Source organism: Diabrotica undecimpunctata, chromosome 6 (genome assembly GCF_040954645.1).
Source record: "Diabrotica undecimpunctata isolate CICGRU chromosome 6, icDiaUnde3, whole genome shotgun sequence".
Lineage (NCBI taxonomy): Eukaryota > Metazoa > Arthropoda > Insecta > Coleoptera > Chrysomelidae > Diabrotica > Diabrotica undecimpunctata.
In genome coordinates this window covers 48,841,918-48,863,340 of record NC_092808.1, presented here as the reverse complement: position 1 = coordinate 48,863,340, position 21,423 = coordinate 48,841,918, and the positions used below count along the sequence as shown (strand labels likewise).

Genomic DNA, 21,423 nt, shown 5'->3' with positions numbered 1-21,423 from the left:
GTATGTCACAAATCACAACCACTGGTTTAATATATAATAAATCAGACCAAGTCCTTGATTATACTGATAATATTAATATTTTTTAGACAACAGAAAACGGTGTACGAGAGGTGTATATAGCACTAAAAGAATCAGTTACAAAAATGGGTTAATAATAAACACTAAAAAAAAGAAGTATATAAAAATAAGCACGCAACCACAAATCCTACAACCACTTGTTATAGAAAACGACGTAAGGGAAGCAGTGGACGAATTTAAATACCTGGGAGCGCTTCTTAACATTAAATATACGGTAAAGATTAACCGCAGAATTTGCACGGTCAACAGATGCTATTTTGGGCTTAATCTCCTTCTTAAATCCTCAATTATATCGAGAAATATAAAAATTAAACATTCTGTAAAACAATAATATGCCCAGTCGTAACATAGCGTTCAAAAACCTGTACTACAAAAAAAAGTAATGAAAACATGTTAGGATGTTTCGAAAGAAAAGTTTTTCTTCTTAGGGTGCCTGTCCGTTCCGAACGTTGGCAATCATTCTGACTATGATGACTTTGTTGGTTCCCCAAGAGTGGTTGGTGTCAACTTTTATAAATCTTCCAAAAAAACCCAATGCGAGAAAGTGCGAAGACTATAGAATTATAAGCCTTATGAGCCATTTACTTAAAACATTTCTAAAGGTCATTCACAAAAGAATATATACAAAATGTGAGGAACAACTAACAACACTCTGGGAACACGGGAGGCCCTTTTTGCTGTACAGGTGCTATTTCAGAGATGCAGGGATGTGAATTGTGACATATACGTATGCTTTATAGATTACCAGAAGGCATTTGACAGAGTAAAACATGACAGATTAATGACTCTAATGCAAGAAATTGGAATTGACAACAAAGATCTTAGAATTATCAGAAACATTTACTACAATCAAACGACCAAAATCAAAATAGAAGACCAGTTAACTGATAAAATTGTTGTTCAACATTTATTCTGAATGGGTATTTAAGGAAGCTTTAGACGGTTGTGCGAAAGGAATACTAATAAACGGTGAATGGTTGAATAACATTAGATATGCAGATGACACTATAGTTTTTGCCGATAATCTGAATGACTTACAGATATTAACAAATCGCATAACAGAAGTCAGCAACAGATACGGACTAGCTCTTAACATAAAGAAAACCAAATTTATGACAATTAGTAAAAAACCAATACTAAACGCTCAACTTAAAATCAACCAACAGAATATCGAAAGAGTCGAGCAATATACATATCTGGGCACCAATTTAAATAGCCAATGGGACCACTCAACAGAAATTAAACAGCGAATAATAAAAGCAAAAGCAGCATTCCTTAGAATGAGAACCATTTTCAACAGTCGAGACATATCATTAAAAACAAAATGCCGTCTATTGAACTGCTACATATTCACAGTTCTGCTCTACGGAATGGAGGCATGGACACTGACTGTTGCATCTATGAATCGGCTCGAAGCTTTCGAAATGTGGTGTTATAGGCGCATCTTACGTATATCCTGGGTTGACAGAGTTACTAATGTGGAGGTCCTGCGTAGAATGGGGAAAGAATGTGAAATTCTCATGACCGTCAAAACTAAAAAGTTGGAATATCTAGGACATGTAATGAGAAATCCAGAACGTTACGGCCTTCTCCAGCTGATTCTCCAAGGGAAAGTAAATGGTAAGAGAGGACCGGGAAGAAGACGCATTTCCTGGCTTCAAAATTCACGAAAGTGGTATAACACGACTACCACTGAACTGTTCCGCGCTGCAACAAATAAAGTAAAGATAGCCGTGATGATCGCCAACATCCGGAACGGATAGGCACTTTAAGAAGAAGAAGAATTCTCGTTGGTTATTCTTCTATTTACATTTTTGATTGTTCAGAAATAACTTTCGATAGCCTATTTCCACCGGGGAAAACAGGTTATATTTTCACTGTTTTTCCATTATCACCCTCTTCCATAATGCCTTTGTCCGTTATATACTTTAAAAATCGCAGACAGCGGTCAAAATTTTGGTGAGCTTTTTTTGTTCGGCAGTGTATTATAAGTATTTGTAAATAGTTTTATTAGTACCGTTGGCGGTTAACCTTGGTAAAAAATACATGAATGAACTTAGTTGACTTGGATTCGAAGACAGGAGAATAATTTTGGTTTTTTTGCATTTTTTTATACTTGAATAACTTGTCGTGTTCATCAAAACAAGATCACAGATTCATTTACATGTTTAAGATTTTGCTGTCATTGAAGTAATTTCTTGTAAAGATAGTGTTAGAAAAAGGTGGGTGGTAGTTTAAATGGCTTTTATTTGGTGTATAATCTATGTGCTGGTTTTTGATGTAACAGGTGAGTTTTATTTGATGAGTTTTATTTGATGAGAATTTTGAGTAATCTCTATAATATCATAAAATAGTAAATACTTTTCATTCTATTAATATTTAATTTACATCATAAATAATGGAATAATAATATGTGAAGGAATTTTAGTTTAATTTTCCAAGTGGTGACAGCACGATGGAAACTTTTTGTCCACCCTTAATATTATGTTGTAAAAATATTTTTTACGCCAGTTAATATATTTATTCATGCTTTATTAACTATGTTAAGATGTTCATAGATAAAAATTCTCATTTTTTTAACAAAACACCCTGTATATTAGTGTTGCATTTTGTAGAAAATATTACAACCTTTCTTTTGGTATGACGAGCTAGCATGATTCGTTTTGTAGATATTTAAAAAAAAAACGTAATTAAAGAATAAAATAAAAACGTATGTTAGTACAATTTAGTTGAATTTAATAACTATAATATATATAATATATCTATATTTATAGATAATTATGTTACAAAATAATAATTACCATACTAATAAATGTAATCAATATAAGTACATAAATTAATTATTAAATTAAATAAACAACCAATTATTTTCAAATATATACAGCAAATTTTGTGTATTAAATTTATTGTTAGGTTAATTGTATTTACGAATAAGATCAGTTAAATATTGTTTTTATGTAAATACCTAAATTCTGAGATCATAGAAAGAATGCATTGAAACAATATTGAAACGTTAAATGTTTCTGTCAAAATATTTATTAAAAGAAAGTGTCACAAAAGCTAGTAATCTATTTGTAGTTGCATTTTTTGTAACAAGTTTTTATATTTTAAATATGAATTGTTCAACTGAAGAATTGGTTGACATGACATTTGTGTTAAAAGAATTCCTTAGAAACTGTTAACACTAGAAAGTCGGGCTTAGCATACCTATCTAGAAAGCTCGAAGGGATCATTTTGGCCCCAAGTTCCTAAATCAATAAAAACCAAGTTTAGAATTAACTATTTATTTGGGAATAAACAAAAAATAAAAATAAACAGTTTTAAGAAATTATATAAACTCTTGACGATAGAATTTGATTTAATTTTTTAGTTTCATTTTAAACATTTGGAACACCATACAGTTTGCAGTTTTTGGCATTTGCCACACATTGCCTTGTTACAGCCGTAGCACTCATTGGAAGTATGATTTCCTTTACAAAACATTTTTAACTGACATTTTTTTCTTTTTTGGCTAGTAACAGTGCTGGTGGTTGGTAAATCCGGTGGTGCTGGGTATAGTACCAGATTTCGGGAGGCAAGGTATGGAGCCCGTAATTCTTCACACAGCTGAAGAATAAACTTACGACGACTGATTTTACTTCCAGTAACTTCTTTATAAATAATCCATGCATTTATTGCTCCTAAGTCAAGAATGTTATAAAACACGTGCATTGGCCATCGTCTTGAAGCAACTTTTGTAGTATAAAGACGCGCCATTTGGTCCACTACATCAACCCCGTATTTTGTTTTATTATAAAAACTTACTATTTGAGGAAGTTTTTTTCCATCGACAGCAACATCCACTGATTGATGTAATGACTTTTTTGTGACTCTTTCCTTGGTATGCAGTAAGTGTTATCTTTTCGTCACTCTGGAATATATGGGTAACATATAATTCTCCATTTTTACTCTTTACGCTTAGAGGAACTTCCTTTTTGTTGCGATTCAAAGTACCCACAAGACTTGTTGATTTTTTTTGCAATGCCCTACCGCAAAACAACATGTTCACCAACACTTGTATCTTTCTTGCGTAGATGATCAGTGCCAGTATAAGGGTAACCATTTACAATATATTTTGATTCCGCGCATGTCAAAAGCCAAAATTTTATGCCAAACTTATCCGGCTTATTTGATATGTACTGTGTGAACGGGCACCTGGCTTTAGAAGGCAGTAGTTGTTCGTCCACAGTAAGGTTTATTCTCGGTTTGTAACATGCACCACTATTTTCTATAAATCCATTCCAAACCGCAGAGGCTAGAGCAAATTTGTCGGTTTTCAATCGTTCAGATCTCGTTTGCTTTATGTCAAATCTGAGATATTTTATAATATCCTTGAATCTGTCTCGTGGCATAGTTTGCCTAAAAAACTGAGGACCCCATACTGTTGACCACAAGCTGTTGGTTGGGAAATTTTTGGCGTCGTAGACTCCTCTTGCGTACATAATAGCAAGGGCAGCCTCCAGTTCTTCCAAAGTTATAGTCCATGTGTCATTTTTCAAACATCGATGTGCTTCTGCAATAGTGCATTCTTTTATATGACGTAACATGCTGTCGTTGATTATTAGATGCCAAGCACTTACCACACAATTGTTCCTCACGTTCCTTTTTGCATACGACGTAGGACCTGATTTCTCTCGATAAATGTTGTGCTGAGCGCGGCGTCCTGTAATGAGCAAACATTCAATGAATATGAAGATACTAAAAATCATAATCTTACCAGGTACTGATCCAGAATCAATAACTTTCCACGTTGTTCCGTCTTTCGATTGTTCGGTGTCTCCGATTGAAATAGTTTTTCCTTGTTGACCTCTTTTTCTCTTGTGACTTGGCTTAGATGCACTTGGATTCACGATAAAATTAGCTGACTCGTGCTGTTGAGTTGTAGAAGCAGTGTTTACATAAATTGGTGAGTCTTGTACAATAAAACTTTCTAACTGCTCTGAAGCATCAGAGTCATTTGAATCATTATTTTGTGGTGGTACGTATTGTTCATCGTCTGACTCATTATTTTCTGCAAATTCAGATTCACCTCCCGAAACATCTTCTTGTATTTTTCGTAATTCTTCAAGAAGTTCAAGCTCTGATAGTCCACGACGAGACATCTTTACAGTCGTATTGAATTTTCACAATTGAACGAATGTTTCAATATTCTAGAAACGAGAGTCAGCAGAACCTAATAAACCGCTCAATAGACAAAATACTTTCAAGGAACAAACTGTATGTAACAAAATACCTTCTAGGAATAAACGTACATAAACATAATTTTATCTATCCGACAGAAAGTTAAAAGAAATCGTCAAATTTCCGAGAAAACGATAATAATTAATACAGGGCCAGTTTGGCCCCTTCAGACTTCTATGGTAGGTTTGTTAGAAAATCCATTTAATAAACTTAGTAAACAATATTTTTTTGCGTTAAATAAGACTTTGTATCAAAATATTAAAAGTCATAAAATATGAAATTATTATTGTGTCAAATAAAAGAACTACAATAACTTCAAATCGCAACAGGGGCCAAATTGGCCCCTCCGACTTTCTAGTGTTAACTTGCTTCAAAAGTGTATAGTCAGATATATCCGTACACATATCTTTTTGAGCCTTCGAAAAACTTTTAAACTGCTTTGTTCCTTCGGGCAATGTGCAGTATTTAAAACGATTACCGGACATTCGTAAATTTTACGAGCCGCATACTTCTTTAAGTATTTTCGGCTACTTACGGTCACCGCTCGGCTTTGAGCCGCTCCTTACGTGGCTCGTTACCTTCTAATTTAGTCGTTAGCTAGATAGTGTCGTGTGCAGTTGTACCATTTAAAATTTCTACAATATACCTAGTTTTCACACCTTCGTCGTCAATTTTACGAAGCTCCAGTATCTACGATAGTTTTATTAGTAGATGTACATTTTTTTTGCTATCTCCATCGTCTTCGAATAAATTTCATAGAGGTAAGTTGTTAGCTCATTATTTTATTTTGTATTCTTGTATTGAATATAAATTTTGGAATTTACTATTTTATTTGGGAATACAGCAAAAATTTTAGTTTGAAATTAATTTATTTGACGTTTCGACTTCCACTTTGGAAATCGTTTTTTGTAATCGGTATTTTGATAACGATTTCCGAAGTGGAAGTCGAAACGTCAAATAAATTAATTTCAAACTAACATTGTGGCTTTATTCTTCGCCTTCGAGACAGTGGCAGCGACTGGGAAGAAGATAATCTGAAGATAGAATCTTTACAGTCGGATAATGAAACTGTCGAACATTTGATTGTATCTCCTTGTTCTAATGAACCGACAGAACAAGATGCCATTTCGGATATTGAAAAAGTTTCTACGTCGATATCTGGAAAATTAAAGTATGTGGTGGTCTCAACAAAAAAAAAGTGTTAAGGGTAAGAATGGTCATAAGTGGTCGACCGAACACTTCTTACATTTCTTTCCAAACACTCTACTTGAAATTATTTTGCAACATATAAATGCAGAAATTGTAAGACAAGCTAAGAAACATAATAATCATGAAAATGTGTCTCAAATATCAATTGAAGAATTAAGAGCCTTACTTGCAATTTTGTCCTTTCTGCCGCAAAAAATGATAACCATTTATCTGCAAAATATATGTTTAACACCTCCATTTCAGGAATGTTTTACAGAGCGTGTATGAGTTGTCGCTTTACATTTCTACTAAATTGTATAACATTTGACGAAAAGCAAACAAGGCAAGAGAGACAACTAAATGATCCTTTTACTCATATCCGCAAAATGTGGGATATTTTCATTGAAATATGCCGCACTTCATGTACTCCATCATCATATCGTACAATTGATGAGCAACTACTAGGATTCCGGGGAAGATGCCCTTTCAGGATGTACAGCCCCCATAAACCTTTAAAGTACGGGATTAAGATTGTTATGTTATGTGATTCCTCCACTAAATATATGTTGGATGCAAGTCCCTATTTGGGAAAGACAACTAATACCAATGGTTTGCCACTAGCAGAGCATTATGTGAAAGAACTAACAAAATCTGTCCATGGATCAAATTGGAACGTAACCATGGACAACCGGTTTACGTCAGTGAAACTAATCGATGAAATGTTACAAGAGCCATATAAATTAACAGCATTAGGTACTCTTCGCAAAAACAAAAAAGAAATTCCCACAGAGATGTTGGCACTAAAAGATCGAAATGCAAACTCTTCGATGTTCTGTTTTGATCAGAAGAAAACTTTGTTATCTCACGTCCCTAAAAAACAGAAATTAGTTTTACTGCTTTGCTTTCAACTTTGCACGAAACGTCAGAAGTATCAGAAGAAACAGGCAAGTCTGTAATTATAAAAAATTACAATAACACAAAATCAGGCGTAGATACTTTTGACCAAATGTGTTACAACATGAGCTGTAACAGGAAAACGTGAAGATGGCCGTTGTGTGTATTTTATGCTATGGTTAATATAGCCAGTATTAATTCCTATGTCATTTACACGTACAACACATTAAAACGAGGTAAAAAGCCCGTCTCTCGATACCAGTATATGGTTGATTTGAGCCAGTCTCTTGCCGAACTATGGATGAGACAAAGATTCGCAACCGCTACTTTGCGTCAAAATATTCGTCACGATATAGCTCACATTTTAAAGATACCTGCTGCAGAAAAGTTTCCACATATCAAGACAAAAAAAGAAAAATTTGCTTTTATTGTCCAAGCCAAAAACGGCGAATGACAACTACATATTGCCAAGTATGCAAGCATGCGATATGCGGTGAGCATCGTTGAAAAATTTGCATCGAATGTTTAAAACATTAACCAATTCTATTTTTTATTCGTTTAAAATATGTTATTATAGTGATAAAAACTCTCCTGTTAAAATTTTGAATATACATTTTGTAATTATCCACAAATAAGTACGCGCCAATTGAGCTATAATACAGAGTTAAGTGCAACAACAGTTCGAAGAATTATAAGGAAAACCAAATTTCACCCATTTAAAATTCAGTTGCATCATGAGTTAAATGGAAATGGAAAAGAAGAATATCTTTTTGTATCTGGGCCGAAGAAGTGGTAAGTCGGAATTTAAATTTTTTGAAAAATATTTAATTTTCTAAAGAATCAACATTTCATTGCAATGGGTTCGTTATTACTCCGATTAAAATCTTCCCCTGTTTCGAGTCACGTCCCAGAAAAGGTGGTCGTTGAATGTTTTGGGAGGCATTGTTGGATCATACGTTATTGAACCTTACTTATATGGTTTCAACAGAACGGAGTACAACCGCATCGTACAAAAATAAAATTAGATATGTGCTACATAAGAACTTCCACGACAGTTGGATTGGATACGGTTGTACTGTATAATGGGCCCCAATATCTCCAAGACTAACTCTACTGGACTATTTTTGTTGGGGGTACATCAACAATATAGTATACAACGACGAACACACAACATGGGATAATATAAAAATTTGTTTACAAAATGCCTTTTACAGCGTTGAAATGCTACAAGATATTCGACAGTCTTGAATATAATGGGCAACATTTTGAACATTTATTAGCATCCAACAGGAGTATGAATTTATACCATAAATTACAAAAATTTTATTTAAAAAATCTTTTATAAAAAACCCTTTTATAAAAGATTTTTTAAATAAAATTTATTAGCGTAGTCAATAGAGCATTTATAAAAAAAAATATAGGTTGTCTTTATATATAAAAAAAAAATAAATACGTTTATAGTATACGTTTTATTTAATCTTTTATATTTTAATTTATGTTATGTTAGGTTTATAAAATTAGGCTATAATTTTTATAATTTGTGTTTTCTATATATTAATTGGTACATTAGTTTGTTATATATAAATTTATTCATTAAAATCTGTAAAAACGTAAAATCTATAGTTATTCTCTAAATATCTACAAAATGAAACATGCTAGGTATACACAATAATAATAAACAGGCTGTTCTATTTAAAAAAAAAATTGAATTTGGAAATAGCGATCACACTGTATATTATATGGCTACATGTTAAAGATATTAAATTATTTAAAAATAATTATACTAGATAAACTCTGTCATGTCATTTATATTTTTGTTACTTTAAAAAACTAATCCACAGCACTTTAAATCTTATGAGTTTTTTTAATGATAGTGTAAATATTTTGAAAATTATTAACAAAACATTTTACAAACTCTTCATATTTTTAAAAAATATATAAGAAGACCCAGATGGTTTCCAGGGCAACAACTAACAATAACCACGAAGGAAGCCTGGGGGAAGGAGTGCCAAACGTTGAAACGTTTAAAACAAATGGAAAAGGTTAATGAGAGTGAATAATAAAAGTAAAATGTAATGGCATGTCTCGTAAAATAGAAATGTAAAAAAGGTATATCGATGGAAAGCAACCGTATATACGTATTTCTGACTATTGGTCGTCTTCAGTGCGGTGCAGCCAAGTTAGAAAAGGAGCATGTTAACTTGGGAAAGAATCGCTACAGGAACAATGCGACTAATTTGTGACATTAGAGTTAGAGGATCCTGCTGGTTTCCAGGGAAACAACTAACAATAATCACGGAGGAAGCTACAGCTACCTGGGGAAAGGAATGCTAAACGTTGAAACGGTTAAAACAAATGGAAAAGAAATGGAAAAAATGGAAGTGAATAATAAAATAATATATATATATATATATATATATATATATATATATATATATATATATATATATATATATATATATAATATATATATATATATAATATATATATATATATATATATATATATATATATCTATTGTATCGAAATAGCCCATCTCCGATGCGTGGTATGGGTCACAATTCTTAGAAGGATAAATCTAGAACACTGGAGAGTTGGCATTTCAATAGGGCCCGTCTTCGATACGCTTTCGATGAGACGAATTAGAGGTGGACTGCTCCAGAATATTCTAGTACATAATACCTTGTATACACATTCTTCTTCTTCTTCTTCTTCTTCGTCTAGTCATTCACGTCCACATCTGAATATAAGCCTCTTCAAGTCTTCCTTTCCATTGTTTTTTATTGTACGCTACTTGTAGCCAATTTTTCCCGGCAGTCCTTTTCAGATCATCTGTCCATCTCATAGGAGGTCTGCCTCTGGGTCTTTTGTGTTGGTATGGTCTCCAGGTTAAACTTGATCTGTGCCATTTGTTTAGATCGCTCCTAGCTACATGTCCAGCGTATTCCCATTTCAACTTTAATGATTTCTGCACCACATCGATGACTTTGGTTTTCTGTCTTATCCATGTGTTTGTTTTCTTGTCCTTATATATATATATATATATATATATATATTATAAGTAACGATTATTGAGGGAGTTTAGTTGATAAGATATTTTTGTGATGTAAACATATAAATAAATATATTTACATAGATTAAGAACCGCTCGATTTATTTAATCTCACTACAGTAAACAATGTAGAAGAGAAGATCAAACAGCTAGAGAGCATGATAACTAATACGAAACTGCTACCACCAGTTAATACAGTAGCTTTAGATCCGGTAGTGAAAGAAGAATCAATCACCTAGAGACGAAACGACACATCATATGAGATTCAGATTGCCACTATTTGATGGAAAGTCTTCTTGGTCCATATACATTAAACAATTTGAAGCTATTGCGGCAGCAAATCATTGGACAGAACAAGAAAGGGCTGTTTCCTTGACTGCTGCTTTACGAGGTGATGATGCGGATATACTAAGATCGATTCCTAAGGGTCAAGAAAAATGTTACCAGACCTTGTTCACTCGACTAGACAAACGTTACGGATATACTCATCTACAACAAGTCTACAAGGCCCAACTAAGAAATAGAATTTATCATCATCATAAGTGGCTCGACAATCCGTTGTGTATCTTGGCCTGCTCACAAAGAAGTCGCCACTCCTGTCGATTCCTGGCAACTTCACACATATTCTCCATATTCTAACTTCTAAGAATTCAACGAGAAAGTGAAAATTTGCAAGAGTTTGAAGCAGATGTTGTTTGTATAGTGCGGTTAGTTTATCCAGAGGCACCAGACAACATTTTGGAAGAAATTGCTGTAGATATCTTTGTCAATGGGTTAAAAGACAATGAATTACAGAAAGCTTTACAACTAGCAAGACCGAAAGTTCTAGATGAAGCGCTCGCTATTTCCTTGGAACATGAAACAGCTAGTAATACTTCACGGACCCATCAAATGAGAACCATTGAAGAAGGCGACGATTCAAACGATGAACGTCTAGAAGAAATGGTACGAAAAGTAGTTTGTCACACGATGCCGAAGAGACGCGAGCCCAGATGTTGAAATTGTGGTGACGTAGGTCACGTAACTGCCGACCTCGAGAAACACAGCCCTCATTGTAACTGTGAACATTGCGTCCTCTGGTGGAATTCATAGCTTGTACATCGGGGGTCGTATCAATAATAATTGTAGATCGTTTTTGGTAGATACAGGTGCAACAAGAACTATTGCACGTCCAGAAGTAGTACGAAGCCATCTTAAATTATCGCCTGCAACAGTAAAGCTTAAAACAGCAACTGGTGAGATCATTAATACATATGGCGAGGCTAATATGTCAATATCCATTGGCGAGACCACAGTGAAACATAGAGTATTAATTGCAGAGATCTCCGACGAGTTCATATTGGCGATGGATTTACTAAGGAAAGTTGGGGCTGTATCGAATGTCATAAATGGAGATCTCGAGATCACTGATGATGAAGAGTTGCCGTTTCATGAAGACAAAGAAGATGTTATCAGCTTAACAACTACTTGTGACGTAACATACCCGGTAATAGTGAGAAAATTTTGATGACCAGGCCTGATGGTTACTGCCGAGAGAGAAGTTTAAGAATGGTCGAAGATGTGAACAATGCCGAGTTGCTAACGGTAAAAGCTTTGGTGAGAATTCGAGATGTCATTCCTGTAAGAGTTATGAATTTAAAGGGAACTGCTATTAAGTTAAGTAAAAGAACTTTGAAACATCATGGATATTATAAATACCTCTGATCTTTTCAGAATCCATATGTTTCAACTCATAGCTGTTTACTCCATCTTCGTTGTTTACTATGTATGGCCCTTCGAAAACAGGCATCAATTTTGCACAAATACCGCTCTGAAGATTTGACACTCTTAATGCTCTTACCATTACTTTGTCACCCTTTTGGAAAGTTACTGGTCTTCGTTTCCTATTATGACCCTGTCTCTGGATGTATTTCTCATTGCTTCTTCTTAATCTCCTCTGAACCGTTTCTATAACCTGTCGATACTCTCTTTGTTCTGGATCTTCCCACGGTCTTATCGGCATGACGCCTTTCATGATGTATTCTGGTGTTTCTTTCGTTACTGTACTTGGCATGGAATTTAGGTACATCTCTATTTCTCCCAATTTTCTGTCCCATCGCCGATGTTGACCATCCGTTGCAATGCGAAGAAATTTCGTTACCTCTTGTATAAATCGCTCAGAAGGATTACTTTGGGGATGCCTGATGCTTACAAAGTTCGTCTCGATTCCCCGTTCTCTAAGCTGTCCCTTGAAACGATCATTTCGGAAGTACGTTGCATTGTCTAGTAAAATTTTTCTTGGGGTTCCTACCGTAGCGATGAAATTGTCTATTTTTCTCAATATTTCTTCCCCTTTTGTGGTGCGGCAATTATATAATTTCACGTATTTTAAGAACACATCCACCATCATCAGAATATGCTTGTTCCTTTGCGTGGTCACAATTAGATCGCTTAACATGTCGATGGCTATAATGTCCAGGTTGTTCCGGGATACAATGCTCTTTGCAATATTTTCGTTTTTAAAATTCCTGCTCTTGTATTTCTGGCATACTTCGCATTTCTGTGTGATCTCTTTTGCAATGCGGTAATCTTGTCGACTGATGTAGTTTTCCCTAAACACAAGCCATACCTTTCTACTGCCAATATGTCCATTTTCCTCGTGTAGTTTCTTTATGATTCTTTCTGCCAATGTCGGTGTCACTAAATATAATTCCTTTCCGTCTATTCTCTTAAAAAATATCTCGTTTTCTAGCTCTGCTCTTCTCTTTTCTCTTTCTTCTAGGCCTTCCTGGTCGGTCCTTATCTCATTTAACGAAAATATCCCTTCGTCTTGTGTCAATATATTCAATCCCACATGTAATGTAATTGTCTCCTTTTTTCCTGTATCTTCGTCCCGTGTTAAAGCGTCAGCTATTATGTTGTCTTTCCCTTTGATGTATCGAAATTGGAAATCATACGCTTGTAAGAGCAGAATGCCTCTGTGTATTCTGTTATTTACCAATCGATTCTTCATGATGTGTATCAATGCTGCATGATCCGTTTCGATGGTGAATTTAGCTCCCAATAAGTAAAACCTTAATTTGTTTACGCAAAATAGTACACTGGCGAATTCCAACTCGGTGACACTGTATTTTCTCTCATGTGTTTTAGTCACTCGAGATATAAAACATATCGGAACCTCTTGGCCGTTTTGTATTTGCGACAACACTCCTGCAAATTTCTGTATCGACGCATCCGTACGGAGTATAAACGGCAAATTGTAAATAGGGTGATATATTTTCGTTCCTTTAGCAAATTCTTGTTTCAATATTTTGAAAGCTTCCTCCTGTTCTTCTTTCCAATTCCATTTTGTCCCTTTCTTTAACAATTTTATTAAAGGAATTTCTTTTTGGCTTAAATCGGGAATTAATTTCTTGAAATAATTTATCGTACCGAGAAACCCTCGCAATGTTTTTAGATTTGTTGGTCTTGGGTATTCGTCGATGAGCTTTACTCTGTCCTCGGCTAGACTTACAGTTTCGGTGTCAAGTTTGAAACCCAAATAAATCACTTCCTTTTGAAAAAATTGACATTTTTCAATGTTTAGTTTTAATCCCGCTGTGTCCAATTCTTTCAAAATTATTTTGATATGTTCCACATGACTCTGCATATCTTGTGAAAAAATTAATAAATCGTCGATGTAATGGACGATGAACTCTTCATGGTGATTCAAAATGGTATGCAAAGCTCGTACAAGTGCTGCACAGGCGCTTTGTAATCCAAACGGAACTACCTTAAATCGGTATACTATACCATCAATTGAAAAGGCAGTGTAGTTTCTACACTTTTCAGCCAAAGGTATTAACCAAAAACTATGCTTTAGATCAATTTTTGAGAAAATATGTGATCCCGTGATTCTTCCAAAAATGGCCTCGATATTTAACGGTGATTCATATTGTGATACTGTGTGTTGGTTGATATTTCGGGCATCTAAACAGAGTCTTAACTCTCCACTGCTCTTCTTCACTATCACAATGGGTTAATATAGGGTGAGTCACATCTCTCAATGATTTGATCTTCCAACATTTTTTTGATTTCTTGCTTTACTTCTTGCCGATACTTATAAGGAATTGGATAAGTCTTCGATCGAAAATTTCCCAAGTTTTTCACCTCAAATGAGTGCTCATATTTTGTGGCCACTCGGTTTTCCTCATTTATCAGCGTTTCATAGTCTCTTAAAATTATACGCAAATCATTTTCTTTGCCTTCTCCACATATCAATTTTTTTTTCTCCCATCAACTTTTTCGCACATATTCACCGTGTACTCCGTGTCTTCTTCAAACACCACTGTCTCCATTGTGTCCTCTTCATTTTCCTTTGTTTTTTTTTTGTTGGGCTCGTCTCTTCTTTTGAGGAATCCCAAGTTTTGCTTTCATTTCTTGTCAAAATCTTTCCATCTTCTTCTCCTGAGCTCGTCTCATCTTTTGAGGAATCCCAGGTTTTTTTTTCTTTGATCTTTTTCTGACCTTTTCCCCTCTTTCTTCCTTTTCCTTTCTTCGTCACCAGGTTCATTTCCACCGTTTGTTCTTTCTCCGATTCGTCCGTAATTTGTTTCTCTTGTTCCTTATCCTGTTCTTCTTCTTTTTCCTTTGTTATTTTCATCGTATTGGTTTTGAAGTCGATCACTACATGTTTTTCCGTTAATTCGTCAACGCCTACAATCATGCCATGTGACATATTCGGCATTATTACACATTGAAGTGCATACATATTTTTTTTCAATCGTACCATTACTCGTATACCTTCATTTATTGTTGCCAATGTCCGTTTATTTGTGCCCACTAAATTCACCCTAGGTATTTTATAAATTAGACTTGTTAAATTTACTTCTTCGATTAATTTTCTGTTGACCAGTGTTATTTCAGAGCCTGTGTCTATCATAATTTTAATTGGTTTCTAATTTATAAATCCATCCACAAATTTTAAATTAACTCCATTTTTCTTTTCATTGTTTCCTGCCAGTTTAATAAATTCCTTGGGGTGACAAAAAATTCCTGTTTGTTTCTTCGTTTTTAGTGAGCGCCTTCTTGAAAACACGCCTGTTGTTCTTCTGTGTTTTCTCGCCCGTCATCTTCTCTCTCATATTCATTTTCTTCTCTTTGCATATTATTTATTTCTCTTCTGTTCTCTTTTGGTCTATCATTCCCGTATCGGTTACCGCGAGATTCCTGTTCATTCCGTGGGTTATTGTATCTGTTTCCTTGGTATGGGCGGTTATTTCTACTCTGATTTTCCCGATCCCTATTTTCATTTCATCTCTGGGTTCTGGGTTCATAATTCTCTCTTCCGTTCGGTCTATTTTCGTATCCCCGTCTAGGTATGAATTCTCGTCTTGTATAATCTCTTCTAAAATTTTGACCTCTATCTCTATATTCTTGGTTTTCCCTTTGTCTATAATTTTCTTGCGGTCTTCTTTCTCTTCTTTCATGCCTACGTGATTCTCTCATTTGCAAAAATTGACATAAGCTGTCAATGTCCTTGTAATTTTGGAGATTTATGTGGTCTTCCAAGGTATCTTCAAAGTGTCGCGATATCAACTCTACCAATTGTTCTGATGAATAATTATATTGCAAATGTTTTGCATTATTATAGAGTTGTAATGCGTACATCTTTTCTGATACGCCCATCCTCTCATGGTATTTTCCATTTTGTAACTCTTTATTTACTTGTAGTTGCTGGATTTTTCCCCAGAAATAATTTACGAATCTTCTCTCAAAATCTTGCCAATTGTCAAATTCTTCCTCCTTGCTGACAAACCAAAGATTTGCCTCTTCTTTGAGATGGTTTCTGATGGTTTCCTTTGCTGTTGCAAACGGTCCTATGTATTTGACTTTTTCCTTTAGGTTATTTATAAAAGGCACTGGGTGTAGTTTCCTTATATCCCCGCCAAATCGTACTTTTACGTCTTCTGTGCTATGTACGATGACTTCTTTCTTTCTACTCCTCTTATCTCCATCTCTGCAATTTGTTTAAATCTCCTTTTCGTTTCTTTCCGGTCTTCTTGTAGCGCATTTTCAAATTTTATTTCTATCTGTTCTAATTCCCTTTCTTGCATACTCTGAATATCCTTCATTTTAGTTTCGATTTCTTCTCTCTGCAATTCTAGTTTCCTCTCTGTTTCTTCCCTACTTCTTTCTAAACAGACTTTTATTTCGTTTTCATATTTGTCCATACGCGTTTCCATTTTTTGTTCCATTTTTCTTTGGTTTTCTTCCAAATTGTCCAATTTTTGTTCCGTTCTTTGTTGTGATTCATCCATCTTCTGTGATTGGAGTTGCATCATCTGTATTAATTTTTCTATTCCCGATTCTTGTTTTTCTGTCTCCATTACTGTTGTGTCTAATACGTCTTCCTGGTCTAAATATTCTTCCTGTTCTGATTTATCTTCTTGTTTTTTGTTCTCTTTGCTCTTGTTTCTTGTGTTTGGCATTTATTATGTTTTTATCCCCGCCAAATATAAAATTCTACTGGTCTGTTGCAACAAACGGGACTTTTCTTGTTCAAATGTAATAACTCTTGAGTACGAGTATCAAATTTCAATATCCCACAAATAAATCAAATGGTAAAATATCAAATGTCAAAATCAATCAAATAAATCAAGTATGGTAAAATTATCAAATGTAAATATCACACAAATAAATCGATTATGGTAACCTATAAATTGTCAATATCACGAATAAATCAATTATGGTAAATTGTATCTTAAAAAAAATATATATAAATCTTTATGTCCTCAAATTTTACATAATATTTCACTTTATCCACGGCATATAAACTTTCAAATATCTGCTCGTCTACTCCTATCCTTTTAAATTTGCCAACTAGAAATATTTTTCAAAGCCCCACGTTGGGCGCCATTTTGTTATGCTATTTAAATTGTATTATATTGCTTATTTAGAAAAATTCCTGTCTATATTTATTAAATGATCTAATCTCCAATTAATCACAATAAATCAGCATTAATTAATTACAATCTCAGGCTATTTAACTTGTACTATTTACCTTTGATCGTGGATTCAAAATATTTTCCAATTGGCATCCTAATTGGGATAGGTAATATGACCTGAATAAAATACATAGAATTTCAACTGAACTATATGTGAGATGTCCTTTATTTTAATGAAATTTTATATAACAATCAATCCTGTAATATTTGCAATATACTAACTTTAAATATATGAGAAGTTGTTTTCTATCATGGACCCAAATGTTATTTTACATTGATTTTATGTGTTATAACTAAGCTCTTTTTATAATTCTTTTTTTTAAATGATCGCAAAATTAACTGTCTCTATTATTTATTCAATTTATTTAATTAATAAATGAAAACCACACTCCTGCTCTAATGAAAATTGACTGACCTTTCTTTCTCTGCCGTTGCAATTCTATGGCCACGCCACAAAAAAAATCCTTTCTCTGCTTCTGCTCCTATTGTGGTCCAGATGACGTACACCTTTCTCCTATCTGTCCTTGTATCTGCAACCCATCAACTCGTGTTAGTCTATGCAGCCTCCTTTTGAGCCAATCTCCGCGCCTGTTTATAACTCCAAATGTTTCCGGCTTCGTCTGATATTAATATTCTTATACCCTTTGGTTTTCTATCTCTCTGTACCCCGTTCCTCACACTGGTCAGCTTTTACACAGCAAATAAACACACCCGGTAAATTACGTCTTCGGGACTTCAAACAAACACAAATCACAAAGCTCCTTCCTTCTTGGACGACGAAAACTGACTAACTAACTTTTTTCCTCTCTCCTATCTCATAGCCAAAACCACCACCTCCTTGCATTCAAAAATTGACCAATAAAAATCATCCACCTCTGTGACGTATATCGTTACCAACCAACTCTCTCTATAAAACGTCATTCGGGTAATTCCAGAAAACAACATTCTTTAATTATTCTAACTAAATCTATCTGCTTTACAAATATTTCTTACTAATAGCTACAAACGATACCTGTTTCTCAATTCAATGTCTTTTGTTAATAAACTTTTACCGATATAAGCTTTCGGGGAGAAAAACCACCGCAAATCCCGGTCTATTGTTTAAACACTTTCTATATACACTTTTATTCCGGGTAAATCCATTCCACAATAACCGACTTATTTAAATTTCTTATCGATAATATTTGAAAGTCTTGTCTCTGAGGCCTAATGAACAATTCTTCGAACAACTTAAAATACATATTTTGTCTTATACAGGATGTTTGAAAATTTATATGCCCGTGTCTTTATGAAATATCAATAATTTTAATTTTTATTTAAGTAATAAAATTTGTATATCGGTTTTTTATTGCTTATGGACATTCAAAAGTACAACAATATATATATATATATATATATATATATATATATATATATATATATATATATATATAATATAAGAGGAAGTGTTGGGGCAGGTGTAGGGATACTGATAAATTTCATGTGAATGTAGGATTGTATCAGGGGTTAGTACTTACTTCTAATTCGCATTAGTATTGAATCAGATAATAAGGAAACTACAGGGTAAGATTTCCTGGTGCTTAATGTATGCTGATGATGTCATGTTAGTAGGAAATACTGAAAGGACTTTTGTTACAAAGACTAGGTATTTTGGTACCACTATAAATGGTTGCGAAAAGTAATAGTTTTAAGAATCTAAAATCAATATTAAAGAGTGCCTAATGGAGAAATAGTGGAAGCACATGCAGTAGAGTTAGGGCGGAATGGATGAACTGCCATAAGACCAGCCATGATGTACGGAACCGACTGTTGAAAAATTAAAAAGAAAGGAACAATTAATGCATGTGGCGGCATTGGTGGAGCGAGGAAAATGGATAAAATTAAGAATGATTATATTAGAGGAAGTCTAGTGGTTGCACCAATTGATGCCAAAATGGGAGCTAAATTGGGACATTATATTACATATAATAGTCTCCCGTTTTATACCGCTGTCGCGGCTTTGGGAGTATAGCAGGGTAGTCTGCTATATCTAGGGCCTACGGTATACAAGGAAGGTAACATGGCCAGTGCTACGCTTCAACCGTCTATTATTACCCCTGGTTTTACCCAAGGTACTCATTTTTATTCAGGCTGAGTCGACCTGGGGCTTATAGACATTTTTAAAATGTCTAGATGTTCTTGCCGGCGGTAGGATTCGAACTCCGGACCACCGGCTTGCGAGGCAAGCATCCTACCGCTTGCGCTACGCAGGCCCTATTACATATATACACATATATTACATTACTTTGTATATTTTATTCAGTATTCGTAACATATTTAATCTGAATTAATTTTTAATATAGTAAATTCTATTTATTTTAGAAATATTATCAGATGCTTCGGAATGTTCCGAAGATAGTACTTGCGTCCCTTTGTCTCTGTGTAACCATGCAAGATCGAGTTATGTTTTTTATTCTTGCCACAATGGACTTAATTCATACTGCTGTCCTTTTGAAGGCGTTAACCAAACGACAGCTGAAATATTTTCCAGGAGACAAAGTGTTTTCCCGCCAAATTGTGGCGTGGTGCTTACTGAAAACAAAATCACAGGTAAGTCAGTTTTACCAATATGTCCCAATGTTACCAATATGTACCAACATTAAAAATGTGTAATTATTTTTTTTTGCGCAATGTCAAAAATATTTTACAGTGTGTGACGTCTTGTGGTTTACTACTTACATAATACTTCTTTTTGGACTATTTTAAAACGAACCAAATAATTAAGTCATTTTTGTCTGGCGGTTGTTTAAAATATATAGGTATAATAAAGTAGGATCGCCATATAATAAAGCACAAATATTGTAATATAGGCAGGTTATCGTTGATCTTATCTGGGTTTTACGGAGGTTGGGAAATATATAATAAACTGACTACATCGTTTATTTCGCTACAATTCACTCTAATCACATATACTACAGTCACTGTGGAGGAAAAGTGGTCAATACCTCTAAATTTTTTATAACTGAATCGATTTTGCTAAAAATTTGGAATTAGGCTTATCTTACCTCCCTCTTCAAAAGTTATATATACGCTAGGTGAGCTTTTTATTTTTAAGGGGTGAAATCACCCGTTATTGAAAAGAATGAAAAAAATTTATATTAAAGCATTTTATGGATTTAAATCGTGTTAAATTAGGTTATTGAAATATTGTCAATTATAATAATGGATATTGTGTACATTCTTAACCCTTAAATAATCTTAAAAACCACCCCTTTTAATAAAAATAATTGTAAAAAATCGTTTAACAGGTTCAAACGCTTTTGTAGTGCATTTATATCATCTACAATGTAATTCTCTGCTGATATAAAATAATTTTGGTTGATTGCAACACTTCAACCCTTAAAAACTACCCCCTATGTCAAAATATATAAAAAAATCTTTTTAAACAACTTCAAAAGCTTTTAATGTACACTTATATTCAAAAATTCCTTTCTTATCAATAAAATATTTTTTGATTGGTTGCTTATTTTCAACCCTTAAAAACCACCTCTATGCGCATGAAACAAATTCCCCTTTGGTAAATGTCTAAATAAAAAAATTAAGTATACTCATGATGTTTTTATTATAAACATATAACATATATATATATATATATATATATATATATATATATATATATATATATATATATATATATATATATATATATATGTATTATATACATATTTGTGTGAGTGTTAGTGTGTCTGTTACCAGTTCTTCGAATATACTTGAATAAAGCATTTATATATACAGAAAATAAGTTGATGCTCCAAAATATAAATAACATGCTCCAAAATTTTTTAGAATAACTCCGTTAATTTTTAAGCTACAGTGTCCATTAAAAAAATATTTTGAAGGTAATTTCAAAAGCTACAAGATTAAGTAGAATAAAATATGTTAAAATTCTTTCTTTTTAAATAGTAAAGGGGCAAAGTGCTGATTACAGGTGTGTCAGCCGCTGTATCTCAAACTTCAATTGGCTATATCTCTATTATTTTTCAAGCT

General features: G+C 33.8%; 1 protein-coding gene across 1 annotated transcript in view; it reads left to right on the top strand.

The window, feature by feature from the left end:
- Positions 1-2,141: 2,141 nt before the first annotated feature.
- The window catches only part of LOC140442650 (venom protease-like), a 169,421-nt gene continuing 150,139 nt past the window's right edge, over positions 2,142-21,423 (top strand). The window contains exons 1-2 of the mRNA XM_072533647.1: positions 2,142-2,365; positions 19,759-19,986. Coding sequence (XP_072389748.1) covers positions 2,317-2,365; positions 19,759-19,986 — 277 coding nt within the window. The 5' untranslated portion in view covers positions 2,142-2,316. The remainder of the gene's footprint in view (positions 2,366-19,758; positions 19,987-21,423) is intronic.